Source organism: Bos indicus x Bos taurus, chromosome 1 (assembly GCF_003369695.1).
Source record: "Bos indicus x Bos taurus breed Angus x Brahman F1 hybrid chromosome 1, Bos_hybrid_MaternalHap_v2.0, whole genome shotgun sequence".
NCBI classification, from domain to species: Eukaryota; Metazoa; Chordata; class Mammalia; order Artiodactyla; family Bovidae; genus Bos; species Bos indicus x Bos taurus.
In genome coordinates this window covers 57,844,016-57,860,632 of record NC_040076.1, presented here as the reverse complement: position 1 = coordinate 57,860,632, position 16,617 = coordinate 57,844,016, and the positions used below count along the sequence as shown (strand labels likewise).

Sequence of the window (16,617 nt, the reverse complement as noted above, 5' to 3'; positions counted from 1 at the left end):
AGCCTGTGTTAAGTGCTAGGAAAATATGAAGAAGAAGATACAAACTTTTACTTTAAGGAGCTTATCTTGTAGAAAGCAGCTAACTGTATTAGAAGGAGGTAATGAATAGATACTAAAATCACAGTGCAAAGAAAAGAATTTTAGGGGCATGCAGAGGAAAGAATATATGGTTGTGATGGCGAGATGAGAGGAGATCAAGGATGACTTCATTGAGCAGACATTTAGTATTTAATGAAAGGGAAGGATTTTGAGAGGTTAAAAATGGGAAAGCAATAAAAGCTGGGAGAACATCCTGAGGGAAGGCAAAATTGCAAGAGTTTTGTTGTTTTCAAGAAATGAAGACTGGGCCACGAAACAAAGGGATGCAATTTGTGGAGGAGTTTGACAGGAGTCTGTGACCACCACAGAGGACCGTTTAAATTTTAGCCAAGATGTTTTATTTCTCAGGCCACTGGAATAAATTGTGACAGGTTTTTTTTTAATTTAATTTTTAATTGCAGGATAATTACAATATTGTGATGGTTTCTCCCATACATCAGCTATAGGTATACATATGCCCCTCCCTCTAGTACCTCCCTCCCACCTCTCTCCCCACCCCACCTCTCTAGGTTGTCACAGAGCATGGGCACTGGCTATCTATTTTACATAAAGGACCGACCAAGGGATACCAAGGGAACATTTCACACAAAGATGGGCTTGATAAAGGACAGAAATGGTATGGACCTGACAAGCAGAAGATATTAAGAAGAGGTGGCAAGAATATACAGAAGAACTGTACAAAAAAATCTTCATGACCAAGATAATCACGACGGTGTGATCACTCACCTAGAGCCAGACATCCTGGGATGTGAAGTCAAGTGGGCCTTAGAAAGCATCACTATGAACAAAGCTAGAGAAGGTAATGGAATTCCAGTTGAGCTATTTCAAATCCTAAAAGATGATGCTATCAAAGAGCTGCACTCAATATGTCAGCAAATTTGGAAAAGTCAGCAGTGGCCACAGACTGGAAAAGGTCAGTTTTCATTCCAATCACAAAGAAAGGCAATGTCAAATAATGCTCAAACTACTGCACAATTGCACTCATCTCACACACTGGTAAAGTAATGCTCAAAATTCTCCCAGCCAGGCTTCAGCAATACTTGAACTGTGAACTTCCAGATGTTCAAGCTGGTTTTAGAAAAGGCAGAGGAGCCAGAGATCAAATTGCCAGTATCCGCTGGATCACTGAAAAAGCAAGAGAGTTCCAGAAAAACATCTGTTTCTGCTTTATTGACTATGCCAAAGTCTTTAACTGTGTATCACAATAAACTGTGGAAAATTCTGAAAGAGATGGGAATACCAGACCACCTGATCTGCCACTTGAGAAATCTGTATGCAGGTCAGGAAGCAACAGTTAGAACTGGATGTGGAACAACAGACTGGTTCCAAATAGGAAAAGGAGTACGTCAAGGCTGTATGCTGTCACCCTGCTTATTTAACTTATATGCAGAAAACATCATGAGAAATGCTGGGCTGGAGGAAGCACAAGCTGGAATCAAGATTGCTGGGAGAAATATCAATAACCTCAGATATGCAGATGACACCACCCTTATGGCAGAAAGTGAAGAAGAACTAAAGAGCCTCTTGGTGAAAGTGAAAGAGGAGAATGAAAAAGTTGGCTTAAAGCTCAACATTCAGAAAACTAAGATCATGGCATCCAGTCCCATCACTTCATGGCAAATAGATGGGAAACAGTGGAAACAGTGTCAGACTTTATTTTGGGGGGCTCCAAAATCACTGCAGATAGTGACTTGCAGCCATGAAATTAAAAGATGCTTACTCCTTGGAAGGAAAGTTATGACCAACCTAGATGGCATATTAAAAAGCAGAGACATTACTTTGCCAACAAAGGTCAGTCTAATCAAGGGTATGGTTTTTCCAGTGGTCATGTATGGATGTGAGAGTTGGACTATAAGGAAAGCGGAACGCAGAGGAATTGATGCTTTTGAACTGTGGTGTTGGAGAAGACTCTTGAGAGTTCTTGGACTGCAAGGAGATCCAACCAGTCCATCCTAAAGGAGATCAGTCCTGGGTGTTCATTGGAAGGTCTGATGTTGAAGCTGAAACTCCAATACTTTGGCCACCTGATGTGAAGAGCTGACTCATTTGAAAAGACCCTGATGCTGGGAAAGATTGAGGGCAGGAGAAGAAAGGGACAACAGAGGATGAGATGGTTGGATGGCATCACTGACTCAATGGACATGAGTTTGGGTAGGCTCTGGGAGCTAGTGTTGGACAGGGAGGCATGCTGCAGCTCATGGTGTTGCAAAGACTCAGACACAACTGAGCGACTGAACTGAACTGAAAGGACAGACTTTTGAACACAGTGGGGAAAGGAGAGGGTGGGATGATTCGAGAGAGTAGCATTTAAACATATATATTGTCAGTTTTTGAGGAGAGGATTGATATGATGGGTCATATAAATTTGGAAGTTAATTCTACAGGGTAAACAATAAAAAGGTGAAAGATGGGAGGTCAGGATGCTAGTGTTAGGGGGCTTTTGCAATAGCCAGTTGATAGAGGCTAAGGATATAAATCACTTTACCACCAAAGATAAGTCACCTTCTTTCATGGACTATTTCAATCCACAGAATTCATGGGTTGACAATGATAAGCTCTGAGAAAAATTTTACCTAGCTTCTCTATTAGGAAAAAAAGGCAAAATAATTTCCATAAAACCAGGATCAAATTCATATTGATGTATGAGGAAATCAAACCGATATTGTAAACCAATTATCAATCAATCAAAATAAATATTATAAAGAAAACAAAAAACCAGGATCAGTGGGAGTTATGAAGAAAGTCATTCCAATGATTTAAAAAATTTAATGGTAAAGATATATTCCCAAATTGATAATAATTAAAAAGAAATTTTATCTTTAAATTATGAAAGTATGATAACACATTTACAGGAGACTTGGAAAATACAGAACAAGGTTACATATAGTTCCACCATATATTACAATTATTTTTTTAAATAGATAAGAATTTTAGTTGGAGTATCAATATCAAACTCTCAAAAAGTAATAGAATGAATATATAGATAAGTAGAAGGATACAGTAGACCTGGAAAGCACTGTGAACCAATTCAACATAATTAAGATTTATATAATTTTCACACAGTAGTAGGATACAAATTCTGTTCAAGTTCCCATAGACAATAAACTAGCAGACTCTGGAGCATATCCAGGGACATAAAACAAGGTACAAAAATTTCATGGTCTAAAGGTATTGAAATCATACAAAGTCTGTGCTCTTACCAAATTGATAGTAATTTTTAAATGACATTATTTGTTGCATTAGAGCTATGAATTTTCCTAGGGCTCTATCTTCTATTTTCTAATTGTGTGAATGAATGAATTACAATTTTTTTCTTAAATCCCTTCATCTCTTTTGCTAAAGAGATTAATAGAAATTGAAAGGAGAAAGAAACAAAAGGAGCTAAAGGAGAAGGAAAAGCAAGAAAGAAGGAAAAGACTAGAAACAGAGATGGGTGAAGATGCGGAATGGGAACTCCAGGAAGAAGACGAGGAGGAGGAGGAGGAAGAGGAGCCCTTACCCGAAATCTTTGTTCCTTCAACCCCCTGTCACATCCTCTGTGGATTTTACTCTGAGCCAGGAAAGTTCTGGATTTCTTTGGTGAGTAATAATGTAATAAATTTTTATCTCAGTCCTAATCCAATGTATGTATTATTTTCTATCACATTCTTAATTCCTTACTCTGTGCTAAGACTTCAGTTGTTTTCTACTATTGAAGGCTTGGATTTTGATAAATGAATGTGTTAATTTTTACATCATCTTTTATATGCCTGTCTACTATATCTTTTATCTATGATAATCACACATGTTTCAGAAGGTCAAAGGGAAGAAGAATCAAAGATAGAAGGGCAAAGGGCTAAGAGGTTTTCCAAGTGAGTCTGTCATTTTAAAATTTTGAGTATGATGGCAGCACAATCCACTGGACTTGCTTACCTTTCATTACCTACAACTATGCTATGTAGCCACATGGAAATCTGGGTAAATGGCTGTTTTTATTAATAGATGATCACAGTGCCACCATCAAAGAAATTGGGACTTGGCTAATAAGGAAGCACAGAAAAATGGGAGACAGGTACCTGGGAATGTTACCATAGTGTGACAGTTACATCTCCTAAATACATATTTTCTACTCTAATAAAATATTTTATTGATCTATTGCAAAGCAAGATTTCCTTCACTATATAAAAAGTTTGTGTGTAGTACCATAGCTTTCTTATCCATTCATCTGCTGATGGACATCTAGGTTGCTTCCATGTCCCGGCTATTATAAACAGTGCTGCGATGAACATTGGGGTACACGTGTCTCTTTCCCTTCTGGTTTCTTGAACCTGTCAGGATGGCCGAGTGGTCTAAGGCGCCAGACTCAAGTTCCTACTTCCCTTCTGGTTTCCTCAGTGTGTATGCCCAGCAGTGGGATTGCTGGATCATAAGGCAGTTCTATTTCCAGTTTTTTAAGGAATCTCCACACTGTTCTCCATAGTGGCTGTACTAGTTTGCATTCCCACCAACAGTGTAAGAGGGTTCCCTTTTCTCCACACCCTCTCCAGCATTTACTATTTGTAGACTTTTGGATCGCAGCCATTCTGACTGGTGTGAAATGGTACCTCATTGTGGTTTTGATTTGCATTTCTCTGATAATGAGTGATGTTGAGCATCTTTTCATGTGTTTGTTAGCCATCTGTATGTCTTCTTTGGAGAAATGTCTAGTTCTTTGGCCCATTTTTTGATTGGGTCGTTTATTTTTCTGGAGTTGAGCTGTAGGAGTTGCTTGTATATTTTTGAGATTAGTTGTTTGTCAGTTGCTTCATTTGCTATTATTTTCTCCCATTCTGAAGGCTGTCTTTTCACCTTGCTAATAGTTTCCTTTGATGTGCAGAAGCTTTTAAGGTTAATTAGGTCCCATTTGTTTATATTTGATTTTATTTCCAATATTCTGGGAGGTGGGTCATTTGAATCAGTTCTAATGAGGTGGATGAAACTGGAGCCTATTATACAGAGTGAAGTAAGCCAGAAGGAAAAACATAAATACAGTATACTAACACATATATATGGAATTTAGAAAGATGGTAACAATAACCCTGTGTACAAGACAGCAAAAGAGACACTGATGTATAGAACAGTCTTATGGACTCTGTGGGAGAGGGAGAGGGTGGGAAGATTTGGGAGAATGACATTGAAACATGTAAAATATCATGTAAGAAACGAGTTGCCAGTCCAGGTTCGATGCACGATACTGGATGCTTGGGGCTAGTGCACTGGGACGACCCAGAGGGATGGTATGGGGAGGGAGGAGGGAGGAGGGTTCAGGATGGGGAACACATGTATACCTGTGGCAGATTCATTTTGATATTTGGCAAAACTAATACAATTATGTAAAGTTTAAAAATAAAATTTAAACAAAACTTGTCACAAATTCACATAAAAATATATGTGAAAGGGGGTGGTCCTAATATGGTGGAGGAATAGGATGGGGAGACCACTTTCTCCCCCACAAATTCATTGAAAGAACATTTGAACGCTGAGAAAATTCCACAAAACAACTTCTGAATGCTGGCAGAGGACATCAGGCACCCAGAAAGGCAGCCCATTATCTTCGAAAGGAGGTAGGACAAAATATAAAAAAATAAAAAGAGAGACAAAAGAGGTAGGGACGGAGATCTATCCCAGGAAGGAAGTATTAAAAAAGAGAGAAGTTTCCAAACACCAGGAAACACTGTCACCGGTGGGTCTGTGGTGAGCCTTGGAATCTCAGAGGGCAACATAACCAGGAGGAAAAATAAATAAATAAACCCCCCAGATGACATGCCTAACGGCAACTCCCAGTGGAGAAGTAGCCCAGACGCTCGCATCCGCCACTAGCAAGCGGGGGCTGGACAGGGAGGCGCGGGCTGCATTGCTTAGGGTAAGGACCCGGCCTGAATGCCCTGCGGGCAATCTTAGGGAACTAACTTGAGGTAGCAACCCAGACTGTGGGATAGCTATCCCACGAAAAAGCCCTAACCTAGAAGAAATAAAAAAGAGTCAATATATAATGAAAATGCAATAAATGAGATAAAAAAACACTTGGGAGGGAACCAACAGTAGAATAATGGAGGCAGAAGATAGGATAAGTGAGGTAGAAGATAGAATGGTAGAAATAAATGAAGTAGAGAGGAAAAAGGGAAAAAGAATTAAATGAGGACAACCTCAGAGATCTCTAGGACAATGTTAAATGCCCAACATTAGAATCATAGGGGTCCCAGAAGAAGACAAGAAGAAAGACCATGAGAAAATACTTGAGGAGATAATACTTGAAAACTTCCCTAAAATGGGGAAGGAAATAGTCATCCAAGTCCAAAAAACCCAGAGAGTCCCAAACAGGATAAACCCAAGGTGAAACACCCCAAGACACATATTAATCAAATTAACAAAGATCAAATACAAAGAACAAATACTAAAATTGGTAAGGGAAAAACAACAATAACACACAAGGGGATTCCCATAAGGATAAGAGCTGATCTTTCAGTAGAAACTCTTCAGGCCAGAAGGGAATGGTAGGACATACTTAAAGTGATGAAAGAGAAAAACCTACAGCCCAGATTACTGTACCCAGCAAGGATCTCATTCAAATATGAAGGAGAAATCAAAAGCTTTACAGACAAGCAAAAGCTGAGAGAATTCAGCACCACCAAACCAGCTCTCCAACAAATGCTAAAGGATCTTCTCTAGACAGGAAACACAGAAAGGGTATATAAACTCGAGCCCAAAACAACAAAGTAAATAGCAATGGAATCATACTTATCAATAATTACCTCAAATGTAAATGAGTTTAATTCCCCAACCAAAAGACAAAGACTGGCTGAATGGATACAAAAATAAGACCCCTATGTATGTTGTCTACAAGAGACCCACCTCGAAAGGAGGGACACATACAGACTGAAAGTGAAGGGCTGGAAAAAGATATTCCATGCAAATAGAGACCAGAAGACAGCAGGAGTAGCAATACTCATATCAGATAAAATAGGCTTTAAAATAAAGGCTGTGAAAAGAGACAAAGAAGGACACTACATAATGATCAAAGGATCAATCCAAGAAGAAGATATAACAAAACAATGAATTTCACCTTTTTCTCAAGTGCACATGGAACCTTCTCCAGGATAGATCACATCCTGGGCCATAAATCTAGCCTTGGTAAATTCAAATAAATTAAAATCATTCCAAGCATCTTTTCTGACCACAATACAGTAAGATTAGATGTCAATTACAGGAGAAAAACTATTAAAACTTGTATTCCTGCTTTCTGGAGGGTTTTTATCACAAATGGATGTTGAATTTTGTCAAAGGCTTTCTCTGCATCTATTGACATAATCATATGGTTTTTATCTTTCAATTTGTTAATGTGTATTACATTGATTGATTTGCAGATATTGAAGAATCCTTGCATCCCTGGGATAAAGCCCACTTGGTCATGATGTATGATCTTTTTAATATGTTCAGCCAACATATGGAGGCTGAACAACATGCTGCTGAATAACCAGCAAATCACAGAAGAAATAAAAAAAGAAAATATGCATAGAAATGAATGAAAATGAAAACACAACAACCCAAAACCTATGGGACACTGTAAAAGCAGCGGTAAGGGGAAGGTTTATAGCAATACAGGCTTACCTCAAAAAAACAAGAAAAAAAATCAAATAAATAACCTAACTTTACACCTAAAGCAACTAGAAAAGGAAGAAATGAAGAACCCCAGGGTTAGTAGAAGGAAAGAAATCTTAAAAATAAGGGCAGAAATAAATGCAAAAGAAACAAAAGAGACCAGAGCAAATATCAACAAAGCCAAAGCTGATTCTTTGAGAAGATAAATAAAATTGACAAACCATTAGCCAGACTCATCAAGAAACAAAGGAAGAGGAATCAAATCAACAAAATTAGAAATGAAAATGGAGAGATTACAACAGACAACACAGAAATACAAAGGCTCTTAAGAGACTACTATCAGCACTATATGCAATAAATGGACAACTTGGAAGAAATGAACAAATTCTTAGAAAAGTACAACTTTCCAAAACTAAACCACGAAGAAATAGAAAATCTTAACAGACCATTACAAGCACATAAATTGAAACTATAATCAGAAATCTTCCAGTAAACAAAAGCCCAGGACCAGACAGCTTCACAGCTGATTCTACCAAAAATTTAGAGAACAGCTAACACCTATCCTACTCAAACTCTTCCAGAATTGCAGAGGAAGGTAAACTTCCAAACTCATTCTATGAGGCCACCATCACCCTAATACCAAAAACTGACAAAGATGTCACAAAAAAAACTACAGGCCAATATCACTGATGAACATAGATGCAAAAATCCTTAACAAAATTCTAGCAAACAGAATCCAACAACATATTAAAAAGATCGTACATCATGACCAAGTAGGCTTTATCCCAGGGATGCAAGGATTCTTCAATATCTGCAAATCAATCAATGTAATACACCACATTAACAAATTGAAAGATAAAAACCATATGATTATGTCAATAGATGCAGAGAAAGCCTTTGACAAAATTCAACATCCATTTGTGATAAAAACCCTCCAGAAAGCAGGAATACAAGGAACATACCTCAACATAATATCAGTTCTAATGAGATGGATGAAACTGGAACCTATTATACAGAGTGAAGTAAGCCAGAAAGAAAAACACCAATACAGTATACTAATGCATATATATGGAATTTAGAAAGATGGTAACAATAACCCTGTGTACGTGACAGCAAAAGAGACACTGATGTATAGATCAGTCTTATTGACTCTGTGGGAGAGGGAGAGGGTGGGAGATTTGGGAGAATAGCATTGAAACATGTATAATATCATGTATGAAACGAGTCGCCAGTCCAGGTTCGATGCACGATACTGGATGCTTGGGGCTGGTGCACTGGGACGACCCAGAGGGAGTGTAGGGGAGGGAGGAGGGAGGAGGGTTCAGGATGGGGAATGCGGGTATACCTGTGGCAGATTCATTTCGATATTTGGCAAAACTAATACAATATTGTAAAAGTTTAAAAATAAAATAAAATTAAAAAATAAATAAAAGCTATATATGGCAAACCCACAGCAAACATTATCCTCAATGGTGAAAAATTGAAAGCATTTCCCCTAAAGTCAGGAACAAGACAAGGGTGCCCACTCTCACCACTACTATTCAACATAGTTTTGGAAGTTTTGGCCACTGCAATCAGAGCAGAAAAAGAAATGAATCCAAATTGGAAAAGAAGAAGTAAAACTCTCACTGTTTGCAGATGACATGATCCTCTACATAGAAAACCCTAAAGACTCCACCAGAAAATTTCTAGAGCTAATCAATGAATACAGTAAAGTTGCAGGATATAAAATCAACACACAGAAATCCCTTGCATTCCTATATACTAACAATGAGAAAACAGAGAAATTAAGGAAACAATTCCATTCACCATTGCAACATAAAGAATAACATACTTAGGAATATATCTACCTAAAGAAACAAAAGACCTACATATAGAAAACTAGGAAACACTGATAAAGAAATCAAAGAGAACACAAAATAGATGGAGAAATATACCATGTTCATGGATTGGAAGAATCAATATAATGAAAATGAGTATACTACCCAAAGCAATCTATAGATTCAGTGCAATCCTTATCAAGCTACCAACGGTATTTTTCACAGAACTAGAACAAATAATTTCACAATTTGTATGGAAATACAAAAAACCTCAGATAGCCAAAGCAATCTTGAGAAAGAAGAATGGAACTGGAGGAATTAACCTGCCTGACTTCAGGCTCTATTACAAAGCCACAGTCATCAAGACAGGATGGTACTGGCGCAAAGACAGAAATATAGATCATTGGAACAAAATAGAAAGCCCAGAGATATATCCACGCACCTATGGACACCTTATGTTCAACAAAGGAGGCAAGAATATACAATGGAGAAAAGACAATCTCTTTAACAAGTGGTGCTGGGAAAACTGATCAACCACTTGTAAAAGAATGAAACTAGAACACTTTCTAACACCATACACAAAAATAAACTCAAAATGGATTAAAGATCTAAATGTAAGACCAGAAACTATAAAACTCCTAGAGGAGAACATAGGCAAAACACTCTCCAATGTAAATCACAGAGTATTGGAAATAAAAGCAAAAAAACAAAAAACAAATGGGACCTAATTAAACTTAAAAGCTTCTGCACAACAAAGGAAATGATAAGCAAGGTGAAAAGACAGCCTTCAGAATGGGAAAAAATAATAGCAAATGAAGCAACTGACAAAGAATTAATCTCAAAAATATACAAGCAACTCCTGCAGCTCAATTCCAGAAAAATAAATGACCCAATCAAAAAATAGGCCAAAGAACTAAACAGTTCTCCATAGAAGACATACAGATGGCTAACAAACACATGAAACGATGCTTAACATCAGAGAAATGCAATCAAAATGAAATGAAATGAATCAAAATCAAAATGAAATCAGAGAAACATTATTATCAGAGAAATGCAAATCAAAACCACAATGAGGTACCATTTCACACCAGTCAGAATGGTTGCTATCCAAAAGTCTACAAGCAATAAATGCCAGAGAGGATGTGGAGAAAAGGGAACCCTCTTACACTGTTGGTGGGAATGCAAACTAGTACGGCCACTATGGAGAACAGTGTGGAGATTCCTTAAAAAACTGAAAATAGAACTGCCATATGACCCAGCAATCTCACTGCAGGGCATACACACCAAGGAAATCAGAATTAAAAGAGACACGTGTACCCCAATGTTCATCACAGCACTGTTTATAATAGCCAGGACATGGAAGCAACCTAGATGTCCATCAGCAGATGAATGGATAAGAAAGCTGTGGTACATATACACAATGGAATATTACTCAGCCATTAAAAAGAATACATTTGAATCAGTTCTAATGAGGTGGATGAAATTGGAGCCTATTATACAGAGTGAAGTAAGCCAGAAAGAAAAACACCAAGACAGTATATTAATGCATATCTATGGAATTTAGTCCAACCAGTCCATTCTGAAGAAGATCAGCCCTGGGATTTCTTTGGAAGGACTGATGCTAAAGCTGAAACTCCAGTACTTTGGCCACCTCATGCGAAGAGTTGACTCATTGGAAAAGACTCTGATGGTGGGAGGGATTGGGGGCAAGAAGAGAAGGGGACGACAGAGGATGAGATGGCTGGATGGCATCACTGACTCGATGGACGTGAGTCTGAGTGAACTCCAGGAGTTGGTGATGGACAGGGAGGCCTGGCGTGCTGCGATTCATGGGGTTGCAAAGAGTCAGACACGATTGAGCGACTGATCTGATCTGATCTGATGGAATTTAGAAAGATGGTAATGATGACCCTATATGTGAGACAGCAAAAGAGACACAGATGTAAAGAACAGACTTTTGGACTCTGTGGGAGAAGGTGAGGGTGGGATGCTTTGGGAGAATGGCATTGAAACATGTATATTATCATATGTGAAACGAATCGCCAGTCCAGGTTCGATGCATGAGACAGGGTGCTCAGGGCTGGTGCACTGGGATAACCCAGAGGGATGGGATGGGAAGGGAGATGGGAGGGGGGTTCAGGATGGGGAACACATGTATACCCGTGGTGGATTCATGTCAATGTATGGCAAAATCACTACAATATTGTAAAGTAATTAGCTTCCAAATAAAATAAATAAATTTATATTAAAAAAAAAGAAATATATGTGAAAGATTACCACTAGGTCGTAAGTGGTCTCAGATCCTTGGCCAGGCCAGAGGACTGCCTAGCTAAGGACTGTTGTTGTAAGGAATGATGAGAGTTCATGCTACTCCTCATCAACATTTCTTAGAAATATATCTTTAATAGCAATTTTTAAGGAGGCAAGCAGCAAGAAGGATGGAAAGTAGTGATGAAGGCACCTTAGGATTCCATGTATTAGCGCCTTGACCCTTTGTTTTCTGTGCTTTATAAAACAATTATTGATGGGTTCTGTTGTGTGGGGTTCAAGGGGTAAAGAGATAAATAGGACATGGTCCTGCCCTCTGGAAACTTCCTCATATCATGAGGGAGAGAGGTACAGAAACAACTGTAATAGAATAGAGTTCTAGTGTCTTAAAACATGCAAAAGTTACTAATTATCTAACAAACATATTTAATGCTTATTAGCTTTAGGGTTGCCAGATATTACATGGGACATGCTTATACTAAAGATAAACTTGCTGATTATCTGAAATTCAAATTTACCCGTGCACCCTGGATTTGAAGTTTTTTTTCCCTAGTTTTACTGAGATATAATTAACATGCAGCACTGTATAATTTAAGGTACATAGCATAGTGATTTGACTTGCATGTATCATAAAATGACTACCATAATAAGTTCATTTTATGTTCATTCAGTTTTTTATTTGCAAAATCTGGAAACCTGATTATTCTATACCAAGCACTATTCTAAGTGGCCACCTTATAAAATAAGTGCTCTTAATAATTTGCATTTTACATAAGAAAAAACCATGGCAGGGAGAGGTTAGGTAACTTATTTGCAGTCATATAATTAGAGGTGGAACAGGATCTGGACTCAGGCAGTCTGGGTCTAAGCTCTTAACCATTAAACTACACGAGCAAACAAGGTTAAGGTATAGTTCAGAGACAGTGACACTAACCCTGTTTGACTCACTTGCCAGCTCTGTGCCTGTACCACACAGATGCTGTAGAAAACCAGCCTTGTTTTGAAGCCATGACCACAGTTCTCATATCTCACAGTGTTCACACTGTAGGCTGGTTCCACTTTCCCACTTTCCAAATGATCACTAATTCTTCTCCTGTCAGTCATTTTCACCTTCCCTCAATTTCTAGTCATAACCTTACCTCACGTTTTCTTTTCTTTTTGTTTCTGTTTTGTTGTTTCTGGTTGTGCTGTGTGGCTTTTGGGATTTTAGATCCCCTATCAGGAATTTAACCCAGGCCCTGGTGGTGGAAGCACTGAGTCCTAACCACTGGATTGCCAGGGAATTCCCATCTCACATTTCACTGAGAAAATAAAAACAATCAGATGGCATTTCCTTATCTTGTCTTAGATCTCATGTTCTATGGGGATCCATACAAGTTTGTCTGCTACTGTTAACAATTGGTGAATCGTCTGTTACAACTTCCTAAGGACACTATTCCAAATGGCCTCTTGATCCCATCCCCTCTCACTTTCTCAAAGGTTTTACTTCTGAAATAAATGAGCTGGTCTCCTGTATCTTCAATCTCTCTCTGTTTACTCACTTCTTATCATCAGCATATAAACATGCTCCTAGTACTTACCAACTTAAAATTTTTTAACATCCTTTCTTCTCATCCATTGCTCCTTTATAGGAAAACTTCTTGAAAGAGTTGTGTGTAATCATTGGCTTAATTTCTTCATCTCCTGTTTGGTCTTTAACCCATTCCAGTTGGGGTTTTATCTTCATGATTTCACATCATCAAAGATTTCCATACTGTAAAGCCCAATGGCCACTTCTCTGTCCATTTGGCCTCTCAGAAGCATGTGATAGAGTTGACCTACCATCTTTCTTAAAGCATTTTTTTGGGGGGCCTGGCTTCTATGACACCACTTTCTGCTGGCCAGGCCACTCCTTTTTAGCTTCTCTTGCTGGCTTCTTATTTGTTGAACTAGCTTTTAACTTTGAAGAACTTGAGGATGTTCAAGTTCTTGGGCAGCCTCCTTCTTGCTAGATGATTTCATCTAGTCCCATGGCTTTAAATATCAATTATATGTCAGCAAATCTCATGTTTATCTCTAGTCTTGACCTCTCCTCTCATATTCAGCCTTGAACATCCAACTTGACATCTCTACTTGGCACCTCAAAATGAACATGTTCAAAATAGAACTTTAAAAATCACACTTTCTCTATGCAAACTTGCTCCATCTCCATCTCAGTAAATGGAGCAACCATCCACCCAGTTTCTAAGCCAAAACTCAGAGCTGTTGATGATTCTTCTTTTTCCTTTACATTTCATATTCTTATTTTGAAGTATATCTTTTGTAAGCAGCACAAAGTTAGGCTTTTTCTTTTTAATCCTGTAGTAAAATCTTTATTTTAATAGAATGCTGTGTCCATTTACATTTAATGTAGTGACTAACATATTTTAGATTAAATCTACTGTCCTATTATTTCTATTTATCACATCAATTTCAGTTATATGTTCCCCTTTTCACCTTCTATCAGATAATTAGGTAGTTTCCCACCCCACCCCCCCAATTTTCCTCCTCTATTATACTTTTTTTTTTTTTTTTTTTTTACTATTTTTAGTGGTGATTCTAAAGATCATAATGTGTACCCTTATTTTAATATGCATGCTCAGTTACTTCAGTCCTGTCTGACTCTTTGTGGTCCTGTGTACCATAGCTATGAAATCAAAAGATGCTTGCTCCTTGGAAGAAAAGCTATGAGAACCTTAGACAGCATATTAAAAAAGCAGAGACATTAATTTGCTAACAAAGGTCCATCTAGTCAAAGCTATGGTTTTTCCATTAGTCATGTATGAATATGAGAGTTGGACTAGAAAGAAAGCTGAGCACTGAAGAATTGATGCTTTTGAACTGTGGTGTTATAGAAGACTCTTGAGAGTCCTTTAGGCTGCAAGGAGATGAAACTTGTCTATCCTGAAGGAAATCAGTCCTGAATATTCATTGGAAGGACTGATGTTGAAGCTGAAACTCCAATACTTTGGCCACCAGATGCAAAGAACTGACTCATTGGAAAAGACCCTGATGCTGGGAAAGATTGGAGGTGGGAGGAGAAGGGGACGACAAAGAATGAGATGATTGGATGGCATCACTGACTCGATGGACATGAGTTTGAGCAAGCTCTGGGAGTTGGTGAAGGACAAGGAAGCCTGACATGCTACAGTCCATGGGTTGCAGAGTCAGACATGACTGAGTGACTGAACTGAACTGTACCAAAGCCCTCCAGGTTCCTTTGTTCATGGGACTCTTCAGGCAATAATACCAGAGTGGGTTGCTATTCCCTTCTCCAGGGCATCTTTCCAAACCAGGGATTGAACCTCTGTCTCTTATGTCTCCTGCCTTGGCAGGTGGGTTCTTTACCACTAGCATCACCTTTGAAACCCATAATTTCACATAAATTTATTCTTTTACTAGCTCTAGAGAAAAAAAGATCTTTGTATGTTTAATGCTGTGTATCCTCCCCCACACCTCATTGTCAAATTATTTATATACACACACACATATATATATGTATATATGAGTTTGGGGTGTTTTTTTTTTTTGCCTTATTGTGCCTATTTTGCCTTTAAATGTTTTTTATTTCTTCTGTATATTTTCTTTTCAAAACTATATTTTTATCATCTTTTGTCTTCCATTCTACCATCTACATCTTTTTATTGTTCTTTATTTGTAATCTTATGCATCTTTCTTTCTCATTGCTTTGAAGATTTTGTGTTAAAATGTGTAAATTCTTTATTTTTTTATTGATGTATAGTTTTACAATATTGTGCCAATCTCTGGCTATACAACAAAATGACTTGGTTATATACATATAGATATTCCTTTAAGAAAATTCTTTTGCTCTTATGGTTTATCACAGGATATTGAATATAGTTCCTTGGGCTATAAAGTAGGACCATGTTTGTTTATCCATCTGTAACAGTTTACATCTGCTAATCCTACACTCTCAGCCCTTCCCACCCCAGTCCCCTTGGCAACCACAAGTATGTTCTCTATGTCTATGAGTGTTTCTGTTTTGTAGATAAGTTCATTTGTTTCATATTTTAGACTCCACATATTAGTGATATAGTATGGTATTTATTTTTCTCTTTTTGAGTTAACTTCACTTAGTATCATAAGCCCTAGTTGCATCCATGTTGCTGCAGATGGCATTATTTCATTTTTTTTTATGTCTGAGTAGCATTCTATTGCACATGTGTACTTCATCTTCTTTATCCATCCATCTGTTAATGGACATTTAGGTTGTTTCCATGTTTTGGCTAATGAATAGTGCTGTTATGAGCATAAGGTTGCATGTATCTTTTTGAATTATGGTTTTGTCTGGACATACATATGCCCAAGAGTGGGAATGTTGAATCATACAGCAGTTCTATTTTTAGTCTTCATTGTACATTTGAATTTTATTTCTCTAATTAGTGATATTAAGCATCTTTTCATGTGCCTGCTGGCCATCTATATGTCTTCTTTGCAGAAATGTCTATTAAAGTCTTCTGCCCATTTTTTGATTGGGTTGTTTGTTTTTCTGTGTGAAGTTGTATGAGCTGTTTGTATATTTTGGAGAGTAAGCCCCTGTCTTGTCACATTGTTTGCAAATATTTTCTCCTATTCCATAGACTGACTTTTTGTTGTTGTTGTTTTTATATGGTTTCCTTTGCTGTGCAAAAGCTTGTGAGTCTGATTAGGTTCCATTTGTTTTCATTATTATTTTTTTTTTTTTTACTTCTATTGTGTTGGGAGACTGACCTAAGAAAACATTGGTATCATTTATGTCACAGAATGTTTTGCCTATGTGCTCTTCTAGGAGTTT

At 37.8% G+C, this 16,617-nt stretch overlaps 1 protein-coding gene across 3 annotated transcripts in view; it reads left to right on the top strand.

Moving 5' to 3' along the window:
• The window catches only part of CFAP44 (cilia and flagella associated protein 44), a 116,161-nt gene that overhangs the window by 42,150 nt on the left and 57,394 nt on the right, over positions 1-16,617 (top strand). For all 3 annotated transcript variants that reach the window (XM_027520679.1, XM_027520864.1, XM_027520765.1), the window contains exon 17: positions 3,442-3,678. In XM_027520679.1, coding sequence (XP_027376480.1) covers positions 3,442-3,678 — 237 coding nt within the window. The remainder of the gene's footprint in view (positions 1-3,441; positions 3,679-16,617) is intronic.